General features: G+C 40.3%; 3 protein-coding genes across 4 annotated transcripts; all 3 read left to right on the forward strand.

Annotated features, from left to right (window-relative positions):
• Positions 1-1,993: 1,993 nt before the first annotated feature.
• Positions 1,994-4,478, forward strand: LOC110052225 (uncharacterized). Its single transcript, XM_089285688.1, has 3 exons — positions 1,994-2,026; positions 2,199-2,415; positions 3,130-4,478. The coding sequence occupies exons 1-3, from the start codon at positions 1,994-1,996 to the stop codon at positions 3,783-3,785; spliced, it is 906 nt and encodes a 301-aa protein (XP_089141814.1). The 3' UTR covers positions 3,786-4,478.
• Positions 4,479-5,459: 981 nt separating this feature from the next.
• On the forward strand, positions 5,460-7,916 carry LOC110052228 (HMG domain-containing protein 3-like). Its single transcript, XM_089284945.1, has 4 exons — positions 5,460-5,818; positions 5,949-6,181; positions 6,483-6,630; positions 7,027-7,916. Exons 1-4 carry the CDS (start codon positions 5,692-5,694, stop codon positions 7,914-7,916), a joined length of 1,398 nt encoding a protein of 465 aa, XP_089141071.1. The 5' UTR covers positions 5,460-5,691.
• A 174-nt stretch (positions 7,917-8,090) lies between these two features.
• LOC110052227 (uncharacterized) lies at positions 8,091-15,705 on the forward strand. Of its 2 annotated transcripts, XM_089284944.1 has the most exons (14): positions 8,091-8,134; positions 8,263-8,525; positions 8,629-8,911; positions 9,203-9,267; positions 9,507-9,665; positions 9,862-9,909; positions 12,565-12,653; positions 12,734-12,854; positions 13,336-13,380; positions 13,483-13,559; positions 13,667-13,814; positions 13,909-13,968; positions 14,354-14,423; positions 14,951-15,705. In XM_089284944.1, exons 2-14 carry the CDS (start codon positions 8,289-8,291, stop codon positions 15,433-15,435), a joined length of 1,887 nt encoding a protein of 628 aa, XP_089141070.1. In that variant the 5' UTR covers positions 8,091-8,134; positions 8,263-8,288; the 3' UTR covers positions 15,436-15,705. The 2 variants fall into 2 exon arrangements, with proteins under 2 accessions (XP_089141070.1, XP_089141069.1); XM_089284943.1 differs by having other exon boundaries at positions 13,336-13,559.
• The last annotated feature ends 1,041 nt before the right edge of the window (positions 15,706-16,746 follow it).

Consider the following 16,746-nt stretch of genomic DNA (forward strand, 5'->3'; position numbering starts at 1 on the left):
TATTTAAACTAAGTATTACGACATTTGGTAACTGATTACATTGAAAGTCAGAACATGCTGGACTTAAAATTCGAGAGAAGTCAGGAAACGCAGAGAATTTTGTTCAAAGGTCAAAATATGCCGGATGTTATGATTTTAGTATTCAGGAAACGCGGAATGTATTGTTTCGGAGGTCAAAAGAGATGCGTACTGTCTAATTTCAAAGACAGGAAATGACAGACATTTTACTTAGCAGGTAAGGAAAGGTGGAAAAGTTAGTTTTTAATTTTGACCCTGAAAACGCGCCATATTATCTGGTCGATTACATTTTTCATACTAGCGTGACTGCAGTTGAAGGAAACACACGATTATTTACCATGACGCTTCAATGAGATACATACCATATGAGACCCCTCGCATTTCGTTCAAGACTACAATATCAGGCCTCCGAAAATGCGACCTACAATATCAGACCCCACGCTTTTCGCGCGAGACTACACTATAGCTGGTTTCCACATGACGTCACTAAAATTCGAACTACAAAACTATTGATCTTCCTGAGATTTTACTTTAATGATGTATAAGAGCAGCTGAAAACTAATATTCATACAAATTTTCGCTTCGAATGGGTTCCTGGTTTTGTGATACACTACGCTTGAATTTCTAAGCTTTTGCGTGACGCGGCATTTACATGACGGCCTAGATAGCTTTCATGATGGTTAAAAAAAGTGACTTATTTCGGGGAACCTGGCTATCTGAACAGTTCATGTCTTAGAAAAACTATTATTTTAATGTTTTAGAGTTCCTCGAGGGATAAATTCACGCTTTTGTAGCAAAACTCAGTGACAGATGTTTCTGTTGGTTTCCGGCCGCCATGTTGGTGTCCATACGGATGGGCACCAGCATGGCGTCTCCATACAAATCTCTATAAATTTGGGTAAAAAATTTCTCCGCGTATCTCGCATAAGTAAAATTGCTGTGACCACAATTTTGGCGAAAGTCTTTGCATATTTACCTTCTTTCATTTCCCAGATTTTGGACTTTATCTATTTACCTGTTTTGATTTTTATTTTGATCTATTTTGAATTGCGTGACACTGAAAACCAGCAATAAGATCACCCCCCGAACCACACAGTCTCCAAGCCCTAGAGTCTACAATAATAACCTAAGCTTACATGTTGCGTGTGAGGTAAGATTACAATCAGTAAGATCTTTTAATTGTTACATCTTCTTTACATTTTTCCATACTGGAAGTGGTGGAAGTGGACATGGAGACTCCAGCGCATTTTCATCTCCTGGGGTCATTACACGTACTCTATAAACAGGAAAATTGAATTTTAAAAGACCATGACATTGCACCTGGCCCCGAACTGGAAGATATATTACACAGGAAGGGCAGAATGACGTAAAACTTGTAATGTTCTTCCGGGTTTTTTTTCCCCTTGGGAAACTGATAAGCAGAACCAGGAAAAAAAAAATAGATTGTATCGCCTTAGACCCTTACACCCTTTCACGTAAGACTTAACCTTCACTGACATTCAAGTCAAAAGGTCTATTAGCGGTGTTGAAACTACATCTGCATTTAAAAGGAGAACTGATTTCGCTGATCTTCATGTATTTATGGTATCAAAGGTAAGTGGCGAGACTAAGAATAGAAGGAGTTTTCCACTCTTAAAAGCTTTAGCGTTTTTTTAAAAAGGAAGTGGTTAGCCTGTTTCCGTCATTTGTACCCAGGCTGCAAGATAGTTCTTCGTTACCTACAAGTTGAATGTTTAGAACCAGAAGTGGTGGACGTTCCTACACTTTTTAAAACGGTGACGCACATTTTAATCTGTTCCGGCTTATCTTCGTCATTTCGTTTCCCTGCAATTCGAGCCGATGGCATACTTTACCGCTGAGGTACCATATAAGAAAGAAGCAGCCCTGCACTTTTCTCAAATGACAACGCCGTGATCCGAGGTTCTCGTCAATCTGCATTCACCAGGTAGTATTAAAAGCTAAAGACTTAGTGGTCATGGCAACATCGGGAGTCACTGATGGTACAGAAGTGAGTTTATTTTAGTATATTTAACTTCTTTAAATTGCTGGTTTTCCTTTCTTTGTTTAATAGTTAGTTTTATTATATCATGACTGATATCATTATTATACCCACTTGTTATTTAGAGCCCTTTATTCTCGGTTTTAGGATGCCGCTTTCATACTGATCATTTACTTAACAGGCAAACTGCACGCGGCACATTTCCATCATTCCTGCCGACTCTGACTTTCCAACTTCATTCGATCGTTGTGGGGACGACAAGTGCGCCTCGCCTTGCAACGGCAGTCTTTACCATTGCAGTCTCTGTTCAAGGACAGAGAGACAGCCGATACCCAAGGAATGTAAGTTGAGGAAACATTTTCAAACGACGCACTGGGATAACAAAGTTACCCATGAAAGTAAGTAGTACGACTGGGCACTTTCCTAGAAATCGCGGTTTATGGAAGACAACTGTATGTATAACTTAGGGTTAGTCTAGAAAAATAACAGAACTGTGAAAATAATCTCGACGTTTCTGTTATCATCACTCATTAAATCGCCAATACTAAATGACACCTTTTTCAGTACTATCAACTCATACTTAGCATATTTTAACTAGTCCTCTTTAAGTGCACACTTTCAAGCGTTACAGTATTTGGCATGTACGATAGCTTGCGGAACAGGTCTAACAGTTCGCGTGAAATTGCTTAAATAAACTGTAGCGGTGTTGATCAATATTATATTAACTCCATATTATTTACTTGACGATTGACCCTTTAAATTTGAGGGCAATGTACATGTAAACTTCAGGAAAATATCACTATATAAGGTCGAGAAGGTCAACCACTTATCAGGCCTCTCTTTAATTAAATGAATATCTTATTGGCACTTATAAATAGGCGATGATGAGAATGAAGAAATTCCTTCTCCCGGCGAACGTTATCCGCCTTGTAGGGAACAAATACAACTATAAACATCGTTTACGTTCTTAGCACCCCGCTACGCACCCAAGTTTCCTTGCCTGTTACTGTGGCAAACTTTGGATAATGACTTCTTTCTGTTCTTCATTGTATGCCGCGACCTTCTTAAAACCGAAAGGTCATTCTTTGCCATATATTTTTTTTCCCTTGCAGATAAAGCAATGCTAAAGTGCATCCTTAGGTGTGCGAAGTCTTCCGGAAAAGTTCTTGTCAATCGTGGCCACTGGCATTGTTGTCACTGTTCGCGGATTTTCGACAGAAAAACCGCCATAATCGTTCATTTTAACAGTTTATTGAAAGAAAAGGTCACTCCCTCGAAACAGGAGTCCGATACTGTCACAGGTGAAAATATTACGTTTCAGAACCTACAAGGAAAAATGGTGCCACCAGTGGGAAATATTAGATGCATTTGTCCCGAGTGTTTGAAGGGTTATCCCAATACCAAAGCTTTGCAGCGCCACTTACGGGATCAACACAAACGTAAATTGGATCCTGTTGTTGGTCCAGGCCGATATCTGAAAGGAATTTGTGTTGATTTCGAAAGGGGAATTTTCATGATAAGCCGCACTTTTTCGGGAACTATGCATCCAATTCATTGTGCACATAAGACTCATACTCCTCACGACGCCATACCAGTCCCAAGTTCGTGCGAGATTAATGAATGCATGGACGCTGCCAGAGTAGCTAGGCAAAGTGGTCATCCTCTTTCGAGTGCATCCATCTGCAAAGTGCACAGTATGCACTCCCCTTTAAAATACCCGTTGAACTTCGTGATAACTCACTCGAAGAAATTGCTGGTGGTCGACTGAAGTGGATAACCGAAAAGCGAAAGAAGGCGCTATTATCGCATCGGCAAAAGGCCTGCGACGCTGGCAGTCCCCTGGTTGTTCGGTTTGAGCATGAAGACAGTACGAAATCTGGGAGATTGGTTTACCTTTCGGTGTATGATGGTGGGGTGCACTATTGGTCAAGATTTGGTCGTGTGGTCGTGTCATATGACACACAAACGGCAAAGTGGTCTTGCGCATGTAGCAGGGCAAAAGTGTCCTGCATCCACAAGGCAGTGTCAAAATGGTTCTTGTATCAACAGGACGGTGCTTTGCTTCGACAGAGCCCACAGGTAAGCGAGGATGAGATTGAAACAGGCGATGGAGTGGCCGATAGTCAAGAACCCTCACTTGCAGCAGGGTGTTTGTATCCCCCTACTGGAAAGGCACTGGAGGATGTTATCATTTACCAATTGACATCTTGAAAAAATACCAACAGCAATCCACCGAAACGATAACGACGACTTTCCGTCTGTATTGGTACCGAAGGAGATCGAGTGCCATTGCTGCAAAAATCCTTTAAGCGAGCCTATCAAAATTACTGGAAGAGCTATCATTATAGGGATAACAACATGCAAAACTGGTATGTCATTTAATTTTTATGTCTGAAACGTAAAAAAATAGGCAAGTGCATATTTTTTGGGTGTGCTAAACAAAATAAGCCCTTTGTGGTCAGAAAATAACGAAAGCGAAATGTATAGATTCGGTACATGTAGTCAACGGATGGTTAAGCGCGACGAAGTATTTTATTATCATAAAAGGGAACAGTGGTCTTTGAATAAAGGGCATCTCAGGTATTCATATCATATTGTATCACTCACCTACATGTTGACTTCAGATAGCTTGCGGCCTCTGTGATTCCAATCGCGCCTACCCCTTATTTTCGTTAATCTTGATTTCCTTGTTTAAAGTTTATCCTCCACAATTCAAAATCCCGATAGTTTGAAACTTGTTTACTTCCATTAAAGGTTCGAGTTATGCAGACCTTTCATCTGTTGCTGATCTATTAACTGATTAAATAAATCCTGCCGTGAATTGCAGATGTCTGTACATACTACAAGAGGTGTGATAACTGCCAGGTGATGTACAGGTATCAGGAGTTTGATGATGGTCTTCACAACTTTGAGACAGGCACATTTTCAGCATCAGTCTTATGCTTTTTATGAGAGAATATGTAAAGGTAAGTTACTAGCCAAACGAGGATTTCCCAAGCGAAATTTCAAAACTGTGCACCTTAGGGTGAGGATGTTGCCTGTGTTTTAACGTTCTCTCACTATTATTGTGTTATTGTTATTATTGATACTACTGTTATTGCTATGCTCATTCTTCTCACCATCAGTATCATCGTCATCATCATCTTCATCGTCACCGTCATCATCATCATCATTTATATGCGCCGACTACTTTTTCTACGATTACCTTTCATTAGGCAAAACAAGCTGTCTGTTAGGTTCAGTATGCTTGAGGTTTTGAAGCAAACTATAAAGTTAAGAAACAGTTATGTTCCTGTTGCCTTTGAAACAACATATTTGCATTCCGAAATTTTGTTATTGGAAGAACTGCAGCGGTTTTACGCAACACATTGCAAATCGATGTTAGTGACAACGTGTTTAGGAACGGCTACCTTCATTTTGAGGCCCTCAGTGATCATGGCTATGAATTTTTTTGCTCTCGTTGTGGTTATTATCCACCGATACTTGTCTGGGACTTACGCAAGAAAGGATGCTTTTCTATGGCTCGTAAGTACGCTTAAATTCCATTATTCTTAGTAGTACTGTACAGAATTTTTTGCTTAGTGTTAGTTACACATTGCAAACGTCCAGTTATCATCGGCAGTACAATAGTAGACCACGTACAGTCCTTCCCCTATAGCTTTACTTACCCATTAATGTGCATTTCTGTCCTAGTTGACGACCTAGAGATTCCTGCGTTAAAAGACGCGAACGACACGGTCGACATTGAAGCATTCTGGCGACAGATAGAACTCTCGATAATGGCTCGCGGACTAATAAGAGGTACCTGTACAAACCTATTTCCTTTGCTGTCTATGCGTCTAAAAATATTCTCTAGTCAAGTTGCATAAAGTAAAGGACAAGTGTTACAGGAATTAATGACAATATTTATCCTACACCTCTCTATATTCAGATCAAAGTAGGAACCCTTACACGGTAAAACCAAGCTACTCTTTCTGGGCACCCTGGATTGGGCCGAACTGTAGAAAAAGTGGCATGGCTTATAACACTGAACACAGGAAGTGCCATCGTACTTCTCCTCAAGATTTAGGTGCAGACACGAACGACGAGTCTGAGGACGAACAAGCTGCTCTCCAGACGACTCCTTCGGAAGAGGACTTACTGGAAATGATGCACTTTGCTCAGGTAACGCAAAGTAATATGTTCACTTCCATAATTAGTTCAAAGGACCGTCGCTCTTAAGTAAGTGAAGGTATCGTGAACGACGAACTTGTTATGCTTTTTACGTGATTGGCAAAAAGGCGGCCCCCTTCTATAGAATCTTTTGAATTCATTTGAGGAACATGCTCAGTAAACGACTTCATAAACCTATAACACAGGCTCAAATTACTAATCGGTCTTGTTGCTCCTTTCATGAAACGAAGTTATGAAATACTATTCCATATCAATGCAACTTTTTTTTTCCCATCGCTTATGTGTGTACCAGGTGAAAACACTGCAAGCTATATGCCGCAATCACGGCGCCACTGGTTCTTCCCGGATGTCAAAGGCTGAATGCATCTCGTACTTGAGAACGAAACTGGGAATTCCTGAAAACTTCCGGAAGATTTTCTCCAAAATTTGGGGCGCATCGGGTAAGTACACAACATTACTAAGGTGGCATGACAATTAACTCATTCTTGATTTGAAGACAGCAACATTTTTTACACTTCCGCACTGCCAATGTAGTTCAAATAACACCACAAGCAACTTTACCCTGTCGCTATCCATGGCACCATCATGCCACTGGCTCAAAAGAGGTATGTAGATGACTACGCCTGCAAGAGATGATTCTTTAGAACGCCACCGCATTAGCAACGCAACATTTGTAACGCTAATAACAAAAAGAATTTTCCTGTTGTCCTTGAAAATGTTCATCATCTTGAGATCTATTAACGACAAAACTTATAATCTTACTAACGTTCGAAGGCTTCGATAACGTACTTTTGCACTAAAGTGACTAATTCAAGTTTTACTATTCCGTAATTTAGGAGGATGGGCATCAGCATCATGTCCACACATGGTGGTGTATTGCATCAAGTTCGTTGTACGAGGGGAAAGCCCAAGAGACTACGTGGATATGCTTCGATCATTAAAATATCCTCCTTCCATAAGCATATCTGACATACCACAGCGCCTTGCAGCACATGCCAATAGCACGATCTCGAGGTTTTTTAGACCAAACGAAGGGAGATTGTTTCCGCCTACAGAAGATAACATCAATTCCGCCAAGGAGGGAAGTTTGATCCGCCATTTGCCCTGGGTTCAAGGTGCGCTCATCCCAAGAGCATTTCGATTTGGTTCCGAGTCATTTGAAGAAGAATTACACCCCGTTACTGGTGTGTCGGAGCGCTACTCCCTGTTCGATCGCTTTCATGAGAGGAATTCTACGAGTCCAAGCGACTTACTTCGTCTGGTCACCCTGGTTCCCGAGCTCAACGCGGTCGTCAACACTGAGGTAGAGGAGCAGCTCCACAACAGTATAAATCGTTCCAACTATTCATTTAATATGATGCTCCCGGGAAATCATCTGTTCATGATGCGTCTAAAATTACATGCGAACAACATTAAAATCAACGAAGTCTATAGGAAGAAACTAGAAACGGTTTTTCGAGCCCAAATAGGGCCACACAGAAGCCTCCAGGCAGATGAACACGGAATTCTTATTCTACAGAGAACCCCCCTCGAAAGTGAGCGGCAATCAAGAGACAGTTTCTTGGCAACAACACCCACCTCCACTACTACATCAAGTCCTGACGAAAATTCGTCCTCGCAGCAGAGTTCTGCACGCAACGCCCATACACACGCAACAGACAGTAACGATAATGTTAGTCTTCCCACAATGCCCAATAGTTCTCAAGAGGTAAATCTGCTCAGTTAACCGAAATTTAAATAGCGCAATTTTAATTGATATCACTAGAAATTAGGTGCTATACGAAGTGATGATTGTCTTTCTGTTCGTGAAAAACTTCAGTAAGCGTAACTGATACAATGTAAGACAAAACAGTGCTTGTTATTGTAACAAAGATTCTCGTCTGTTTCTTTTTTTTAAGAAGCCTGCCCAAAAGACAGAAAATCAAGGAAACAAACACTTGGCTGGTATGATCTTAGTGTTTCTATTACTATAGTGTTGTTGAGTGTTGTGCCCGTTTATGACAACGCAGCTTATTTGAAGGTACATATTTCACCCTGGTTGAAGTAACCTTTCTTCGTAATATGTGTTTAAGGTTCTTACCAGCGTTTCCTCCACGACATGAGGGAGGCCGTAAAACAGTCACTACTGGAAAACAAAGCGGTCCAAGAAAACCAGAGACGCTTGACTGAACACATTCGTAGTTCGGGCCTACATATGAGGAATGAAATACCCAGTGACGGGAATTGTTTATTCCACGCCATCGCAGACCAGCTGGAGCGCCTAGGGGAAAAAGGACTCAATCACTCTGACCTGAGGAAGCTGTCTGTAGAAACTTTGAGGAATGGTGTACCTGGTGTAAGTCGTCATATGCTTGTACTCCGTAACATTTTTGTTGGATTGTACTGGTGATAAATCAGATCCTTTAACAATCTCTATTACTGGTTGCACTGTCTTTCAGATTTCCAATGATGACATCTCTTCATTCGTGCCGAATAATGACTTGGATACCTATTTGACAAACATGAGTAAGGATCGCACATGGGGTGATCACATTGTCCTTGTTGCTCTGGCCAATGCCCTCGAAAAAACAATTCGAGTGGTTACAAGCCATGAGGGAGACTGCTATGAGGTTGTTGTGGAGACCAAAAACCAACAAGGAGCTCGAATCCTGTTGGGACACCTGAGTGAAAATCACTACGTTAGTTTGGAGCCAGAGGCCGATAAAACCACCAAAGCGGAAGGTATTCCAGCAGATTCCATTGCAATAAATCCTCCTTGTATCTCATATATCAAAAGGTGAACTTACTAGCTGACAGGTATATAGCTACATTGATTAGCTTCAGAAGTCATATTTCCATAGGCCAGTAAAGGGGAAAGTTGCATACGCCATTGTTATAGTAAAACACAATGACATTTGTCATTTTTCGATGACATATAATGATCAGCGTGTGTTTGGACGACCGCGACATAATACATACTGTGTAATGCTTTGTTCTGATGTGTATAGCTCAAATGAATTATTTTCATGTCAGGACTTGCAGGCAAAACAACCTGTACCATTGGTGATTCAGAAGTAAAAGATAAATGCGCAGATGAGGTAAATCACACAAAATGAATGGCTGTGCCATCTCTAGTGCAGATTCATTTTTCTTTTTCTTTTCCAACAGGAAGGAGGTCCTATCGCGATTGCTTCTATTGGCTATTTCAGCCAAAGCAATAACTCAAGAGCAATACGGCTCTATTTAAGACATACATATTCCATTGTCTTTTCCTGTTGTGTCCGTGATGGCTGTTACCGAAATATACAATCTACTAACAGAATTATTACTGGTCCAGATAAATGCCTTGTGGAACTCCATTGATTCAAAGAAAACTGACGAAATTTTAGTGTGGCGATACAACATTCCCATAACTGGAAAAAGCTTCAACACCATACATATGGCAGCAAGCAGTGAGCAAAGCAGTGACCAAACCAGTGGCTGGCTAAACGATGAGGTAAAAACGACTTATCACTCCATTCGTCGTTCAGTTTGTTTTGTTTGTTCTCTCATTTGCTTGCGTGTTTGTTCGTTCATTTATGCAATCTACTTCTACTATTGGTACCTTTTTGCTCACGTTTTCTAGCTAGGAAGCTCATTCTTTTGTTCGTTACGTTAATTCAGTTTTGAAAGATTTATTTTCCCTTTGTTAGGTTGTTAACTACTTTATGGCATTCCTCGAGGAGGCCTGCAAAACTGAGGTAACAAAACTTTCATGCATGCACTTTGGTATCTCAATGACACACTTCCTTTATTGGGATACTTTGTGTTTGATCTAATAAGAATTCAAGAATATTATCGTTTACGACTCCTTCTTCTGGACGAAACTGGAATCGTTTCTGCGTGAAGGGAAGGAATTACCTTCCATACGGTGTTCAAAGGTAAATTGCAGTTCCACTCTTCAAGTTTTATAAAGACATCACGAGCATGCTTTTCCGCACATACACTGTCGGTTCATACAGCAACAACTAGGCAAGCAGTAAAGGGGACATACAACTTGTGGAGTTTGGTTTGGAAATCTAACTTGTTCATCGCTAGGATGTTTGCTTTCGTTCGCCGTACAGTATACACTGTACGTACTAATGAGAACATTTGTTTGTCTAAGATATATATTTTACGCACTTTAGGGAAAGTTAGACAAAGTGGACTTGCTTTTGTTTCTAATAAACATAAAAAACCGTCATTGGTGCTTGGGGGTAAGTTTTCTTTTTTTATATATGTATGAGTGACAAAATACTCCGTAATTTCAGCTTAAAAGTTCAGTGTTTTTATATAATATCACAAGCGAAACTTCGCAAATTCCAAGATGGCGTCTAAATTTCAAAATGGACGGTCACAGAAGAAGATGGGTTGACAAGAACAAGCGCTCCAGGCTTGATTTAACTACCTCTAAACGCCATTGATTGCTAGCTCTAAACATCAATAACGATCACACGCATGTGATAGACTGGAGCGGATTCTCGTTTGCATCTCACAAGAGCTGCATACGTTTCCAGTTCATTCACGAATTATGGCTACGTATTTTACAAGATTTGACTGCTGACTCAGCTTTGGAGTCTTTTTTACAAAAAAGTAGCATTGTAAAGAGTCTTCTGTCAATAAATCCAGCAGAAATAATACGTTCTTGAAAACGTATACTCAAACTCTTGTGATTGCTTGGAGAACTAGGAATTCGCGAGCCGTTTCAAAATTAAAAAGGGAAAAAAAATACACACACCACAAAAGTGAGCGTACTTTGCACCCATGATATCAAAAGGTAATTAAACAGCAAACCCGTGACAATAGGTAATAATTAACCGCGCGGCCATGGGCCGAGCGCGGTTCATGGTTTACCCGTGGTTTTTTTTTTTCGCAGTTTTGTCTGCGACCAGACCCAAGCTTCCACTCGGCCAAATTTTGAATCACGCAACCTGTGATGTTTACTCGCCAAAAGCTGTTGAAACATTAATAAATCTCATCTTTCGCGGGAAAAAATTAAAAACCCAGCGTTCGTCAAAAATTATATTTTTTCAGCAGAAATTTAGCTCGGAACATATACATATTTATATTCCTTTGAATCGTCGATGAAATGACCTTTTCCGGATATTTTTTCCTTCGGGGTCAACAAAAACCTCCGATTACAAAATCACGCCGAACCCACACGTTGCAAAAAAATCTCTTCAAAACCCTGACTTCGAAGCGATATAACACTTGAGCGTTGATAGCTACCACACATCGGCAGGCGGTAAATCTATTCGTTAACAATCCAGCCTTATTGTGTTAAAATTTCGGCGAAATCGAACAAAACCATTTTTTGGTGACCTCACTCCCCAGACTTGACCTAACAAAGGAAGCAACGGTCGCCCATAGCAACCGAAAAACACGAACATAACAAAGCCGAACGTTTCGGCCAAAAATCTCCAGAATTATCGCCTGAGAGCTTAAACTTGAATGGGAACATCTTTTTCGAACTTTTTTCAACTGATTTAGACGAAAGACTGGCCTCGGCGGGCTACAAGAAAGACCAAGAGAAAAACAGAACAAGACAGCAGAACAAGCCGATAACATTTCATCGCACGGCTTTCGGCGCGAAAACGAAAATACAGCTTACTTCTGGATAAATTCAGCCTTAGAAGCCAGCAACCGGCCCCAAATTACCTTCTGTATCCTTACAAATGTCCTGATTTCCATCTCCGAAAGATTTTGCCCCAATTTTGAGCAAATAAACATTTCGTCGACGGTGACCGCCATTACGTTGGCTTGCATACTAAATTAGTTAACTTGACAAAATTCTCCCGTGGGGGGATATGACGAAAAGAGCTGAAAGATGGCCTATAATTGGCTAATGATGAGATCATCGAAAGTAACGCCAATTTTCTGTCACGTTTTCAATCTGTGGTCACTGGAGTGACCAAAATCGATACATCGGTCGGGATAGAGTTTTATTATTAAATTATATGACTTGTGTGACTACTAGCCCATACATATCCCGAAGAAAGTTCTACAAAGATTAAGACCATTACGTCATCGGAGATTTGTTAATGGCTACCACTGATGGTGCAATAATACAGTTTGTGCTGATCAAGTGATGTGATGTCTACAGTAAGAAAAGAATCATCAATAACTGCTTTGGAATGTGCACTGCGTTCCGACGGTAGTGCTAAGCAAACAGTTAAGTTTTAAAAGAGAGGTTATAAGATCTAACAGATCTTCTTGTTACACTTACGTTTTGTCCAGAAGGCTCGGGAAAATTATTAGAATCGAAGCGGTTGTAATTTTTTCTTAATGTCACTTGTCACCTTTTGCGTTGTTTAGTTTGTGAGTGTGTCTGTCACTTCTGAACCTATTTTTGTCATTTCACGAACTGATAAATTTAGGGTGTGGACATGAGGCAAAAGGAACTACTTTACTACGACCCTATGGGCGTTTCTAGCTCTGATAGCTCTGATTTTGGCCACAAGACAAGGTAATAACTTGGAAGTTCGTTAAGCTGCCTTTTTTAGGTTAAAAAAGTGCACCGTTTACTTTTATTTTTGTAATCGCTAGGATATTTTTGAATTGCCGATTGGAAGATAACACAGTTCTCGATGAAAACGTTTGGAAATTAGTCAGCATTGACTATGGAATACAGAATGATGGACAGAGCTGTGGGCTATTTGTGCTCAAGGTACGTTATGTTCACAATATCCTAAATGTTTCCACTTATATAAGAGAGATACTAATCCGTTCTGTCGAATGAGTACTCAATACAACCTGCAAAGATTCAAATTTCTCTATGTCCTCACCTCCTTCTTTATTACGCGTTTTCATTTCGATATTTGTAGGTAAGGCTTGTAACTTTTCATTATATTACACGAGGCAGATTTGGTGTCGAGTAGTAAACTAAACAGTTGTCGATGTAAAAGCCCAATTGGCTAAAAACGGCGATGTTTGTTAAACGCGGGTATTTCGGTTGTCTATTTCCGGTATTGCAACTTGCTGTCAATATACGCTCTTTCCAGAAGCAAGATTGATATTTCATAAATCGATAAGTGTCTCTGAAGCTTTCTATATTTCCCTTCAGCCCAGTGGAAAATAGAAAGCTATTCATAACAGGGAAATTAGAGTCGAATAGGGAATTTTTTTGGTTTGTTTGTTTCTCTACACAGATGGCAGAATGTCTTGCAGAAGAACGGAAGCCAACATTCACCCAGGTATCACTGCCATCAAACAATGTCATTTGTTTCCTTTACTGCAAATATAACGGCAATGGGATGTGCATTTCAATTTTTCTTCGTTTGTTTGGTTTTCAACAGAGTCAGACCAAAGACCTTCGCATCCAAATCGCTCACGTTATAATTCACACACAGGAGTGCATTGAAATTTTCCGCCGGTAAGCACAAGTGACACCCCACATTTGACTTTTTTAATAACTTATCTCCAGGGGTGGGGGAAGGGGTATTTTTATAGCTGTTGTAAATTATGTTTCTCCAATTGCAGAAAAAACAAAAGAAAACTACCAGAAGAACCTGTCAGACTGTCCAAAAAAATTAAGAAAGGCAGTAAAAAGACCTTGGCAAGATCAAATGTGGAAACGAAAGGGAGTGTTTCCTATAAAAGGAGGCTGAGACGAAAATCCAAACTGAAGGTACATTAATAATTCACCTGGACTTTTCATGAGGTCATTCACAACCATCAATCTATTAAACTAGCAAGAGTTTGGCATGTTTCATATCTTGCAGAGAAAATTTCACTCGGGGGAGTGGATCCTACAGAAACCATCGAAAGGAAACGATACATTGGTAGGTATCGCGAAAGAACACGAGAATAATCGGAATTCCCTTGAAATCGTTCTTTCTCTACCAAACATGCAACAAGACAATTGAAAAGAAACAGAAAACGAACTCGAAACCTTTTGGATAACATGCAAAACCGGTAATAGTAGCTTTTCTTTGTAACTGAAAAAGGTGTGAACTTGGGATACCAGCGGGTAGTTTTTTGTTTAGCAACATGTCATGCCTGGCATTAAGTACACAGGGTTGCTAAAGTATACTACATGATACAAATCTTTTGTCCTCGTAGTTCAGTTATTTTGGTGATAAAGAAACTTACAATTTCCTCATGCTAGCGACACACGGTGGCCAATTTTAAAAGCGTTTAGGTATATTGAATTGATTTCCTTTGCAGAAAAAGACCCTCCCTCCTGACAACAGTGGAACGACAAAAGCGGCCTCGAATGATTCGTCGACGGTTGGCGGTATTTAATCATTTTTGATTGGTTAGAAGAAAAGAGAAATTAAAAAAGAATGGTTAATGATTCAAAAAAAATTATACTTAATTTACTTTTAAGTTATTACCTTTAGCTTTACTTTCATGACTGTAAAGCGATATAGAGCTTTGTATATATATACTCGCTATATAAATTAAAATTATTATTATTATTGTTGTTGTTATTATTATTATTATTATTATTATTACTATTATTATTATTATTATTAAAACGCGGACAGGCTGTAGGTGGGGGTTTGTGTAGATTGGTCTAAAATGCATACAGAAATTAGTTGACAAACTACTTAGTCCGGTAGATCTTCCTTTGCTAGCAGAAATAGTATCTTGGAGGAAGGAGTGTGACTGCCCTCTCACGAAAACCCGCTAGTTATGGAGCTAAATTAGGAAAGCACTTTTTAGTGAGAACCAAAAAGTGATCAGAAAAGTAAAGAAATACCCATTTTCATACGGTAGTGTTTTCTTGAAACTAATGCAAAAACTCTGCAAACATCCTAGGTGGAAAACCTGTAGACATTACCATCCTCCCAGATCTGGTACTAGAAAATATTTTTGAGCGCGTTGTGGAAAACGATGGGGATAGTGCCATTTTCAATCTAAGCCTTGTGTGCAGGAGGTGGAAGGATATTGTTGCAAGCGACACTTTCCGCAGAAACGTCCACTTCCAATGGCTGTCAAAAGTGTACAATTGGGAAAAGGCCTCCAGCGACTTCAGAAAGGAGTATTTCGTTATGTACTCCATACGAGAGTGTCTGGGATGTGACCGACTATACAAAGACATGCCGGGCTTCAAAGGGACGGGAAAAGGCAGTGCGTTGGTGTTCTATTCCTACGACGGAGACGCAGGACATCCAGGTTACTGTACGCAGTATTGTGCGAGTAGGTACGGCAATTATTGGGATCCACTCGAGGGTGACTGGGAACAACCGAATGAGGATGAACCACCGAATGAGGATGAACAACCGAATGAGGCTATTAATTGAAAGGAATAGAGAGATTTTAGTATTTAGGCGAGACTCGTGAACTTGTTATATAACGTTTTTTCTTTTTTTTTTTTCAATAAAAGAGGTTCAGTAAACCGGCAATTCGTTTATTATTCCGATTAGGTCTTCCTGTAAGCTTATTTCTGGGGTTATTTCTATAAGTGAGGTATGTTTAGCAACTTTAACTACGTCCTTGTAATTTACAGTAGATAAGTGAGCTATAAAAGGGTTTGTCCCTGTGGGGGAATTAAAATTTGTTACAATTTCTCAGGCTTTGTATGCAATGTTTTGATTAAGGAGAGGCCAAACGTGAAACTTCATTTTAAAATTTCAGTCAATGACATGTATTTATGTGGAATAAATCGGTCATTTAATGGGAGTCCATACCCTCTGGTTGCAAGTAGACGACACATAAAACAGTCAAACCCGACCTGATATGATCGGGGTCTGATATGGTACGTTGGGGTCTGATATGGTAGGTCGGGGTCTCGTATTGTATGTTGGGGTCTGATATGGGGGGCCTGTTATGGTAGGCCACGTTCCAACTCTAATAGCAATATCGACTAATTCTACATCAGTGGCTATGGTTTGGGGGTAGAGGATGTTCACAGCGTGAATATGGGAGCATAACACTGCCCTTATACCATAATCAGCACAGGAACATTCAAAGGTGTGCTTGCAAGCGTCACTTCAACACGCAGGAGCAAGCTGAGCTAATTCTTCTCACATGCTGTACAGTTCCTGTCTTCGAGACCGACTCAACATTCCACAGGTCCTCGTCCTGCCTGTGAACCGCTTCCTTTTTCACTAATTCTCCCTGTTTGTGCCGCTTCATACTTTCACGGTGTTTTTGTTCTTCTCAGCTTTAATCAGCTTTAATGAGCTGCTCAAATGCTGCTGCTCTCGGGCTATTTTTCGGAACTTGAATAACAGGTGATCAACGCGACAGTTTTGTTTCTTTTCGAAATAGAATTCCTTGCGTGTTCTGTGGAAGCGCGCGACAAACATGTTGGTGTTGGCGCGTGATCCTATCCAAAAACAAGCTGCCCATTCTCTCGTTCTTCCTGCGAATACGTACTCCTTCTCGAAGTACTTGGCCAAATTCTCTGAAATATCTTTGACCCACACCATAAATTGCTGTAAGGAACGCCTGAAGCTCGTTTCGGATGGATCATTCTCTAACGACTTCAGAGCAGCATATACCTTAGCCATTTGCTCCTTGTCTTTCAGATGCTCATTTCTTTGCCAGCTGCGGTCGACGTGTCAGCTGCATTTAAAAGTTTCCTGTCAGGGCGCGAAAATGTAGAAATC

Source organism: Orbicella faveolata, unplaced genomic scaffold (assembly GCF_042242905.1).
Source record: "Orbicella faveolata isolate gen_17 unplaced genomic scaffold, um_ofav_v1 contig_13, whole genome shotgun sequence".
Lineage (NCBI taxonomy): Eukaryota > Metazoa > Cnidaria > Anthozoa > Scleractinia > Merulinidae > Orbicella > Orbicella faveolata.

What these genes read in the sequence shown, in the direction of transcription:
- LOC110052225 (XM_089285688.1), top strand. Translation starts at nt 1,994, where the DNA reads ATGGCAACATCGGGAGTCACTGATGGTACAGAA. An exon ending in GAGTCACTGATGGTACAGAA is followed by an intron (nt 2,027 to 2,198) that starts GTGAGTTTATTT and finishes TTTACTTAACAG; the next exon opens with GCAAACTGCACGCGGCACAT. An exon ending in TAACAAAGTTACCCATGAAA is followed by an intron (nt 2,416 to 3,129) that starts GTAAGTAGTACG and finishes TTTCCCTTGCAG; the next exon opens with ATAAAGCAATGCTAAAGTGC.
- LOC110052228 (XM_089284945.1), top strand. Translation starts at nt 5,692, where the DNA reads ATGTGCATTTCTGTCCTAGTTGACGACCTAGAGATTCCTGCGTTAAAA. An exon ending in AAATGATGCACTTTGCTCAG is followed by an intron (nt 6,182 to 6,482) that starts GTAACGCAAAGT and finishes TGTGTGTACCAG; the next exon opens with GTGAAAACACTGCAAGCTAT. An exon ending in CAAAATTTGGGGCGCATCGG is followed by an intron (nt 6,631 to 7,026) that starts GTAAGTACACAA and finishes TCCGTAATTTAG; the next exon opens with GAGGATGGGCATCAGCATCA.
- LOC110052227 (XM_089284943.1), top strand. Translation starts at nt 8,289, where the DNA reads ATGAGGGAGGCCGTAAAACAGTCACTACTGGAAAACAAAGCGGTCCAA. An exon ending in TAAAACCACCAAAGCGGAAG is followed by an intron (nt 8,912 to 9,202) that starts GTATTCCAGCAG and finishes TTTTCATGTCAG; the next exon opens with GACTTGCAGGCAAAACAACC. An exon ending in CGAAAGGAAACGATACATTG is followed by an intron (nt 13,969 to 14,353) that starts GTAGGTATCGCG and finishes TTTCCTTTGCAG; the next exon opens with AAAAAGACCCTCCCTCCTGA.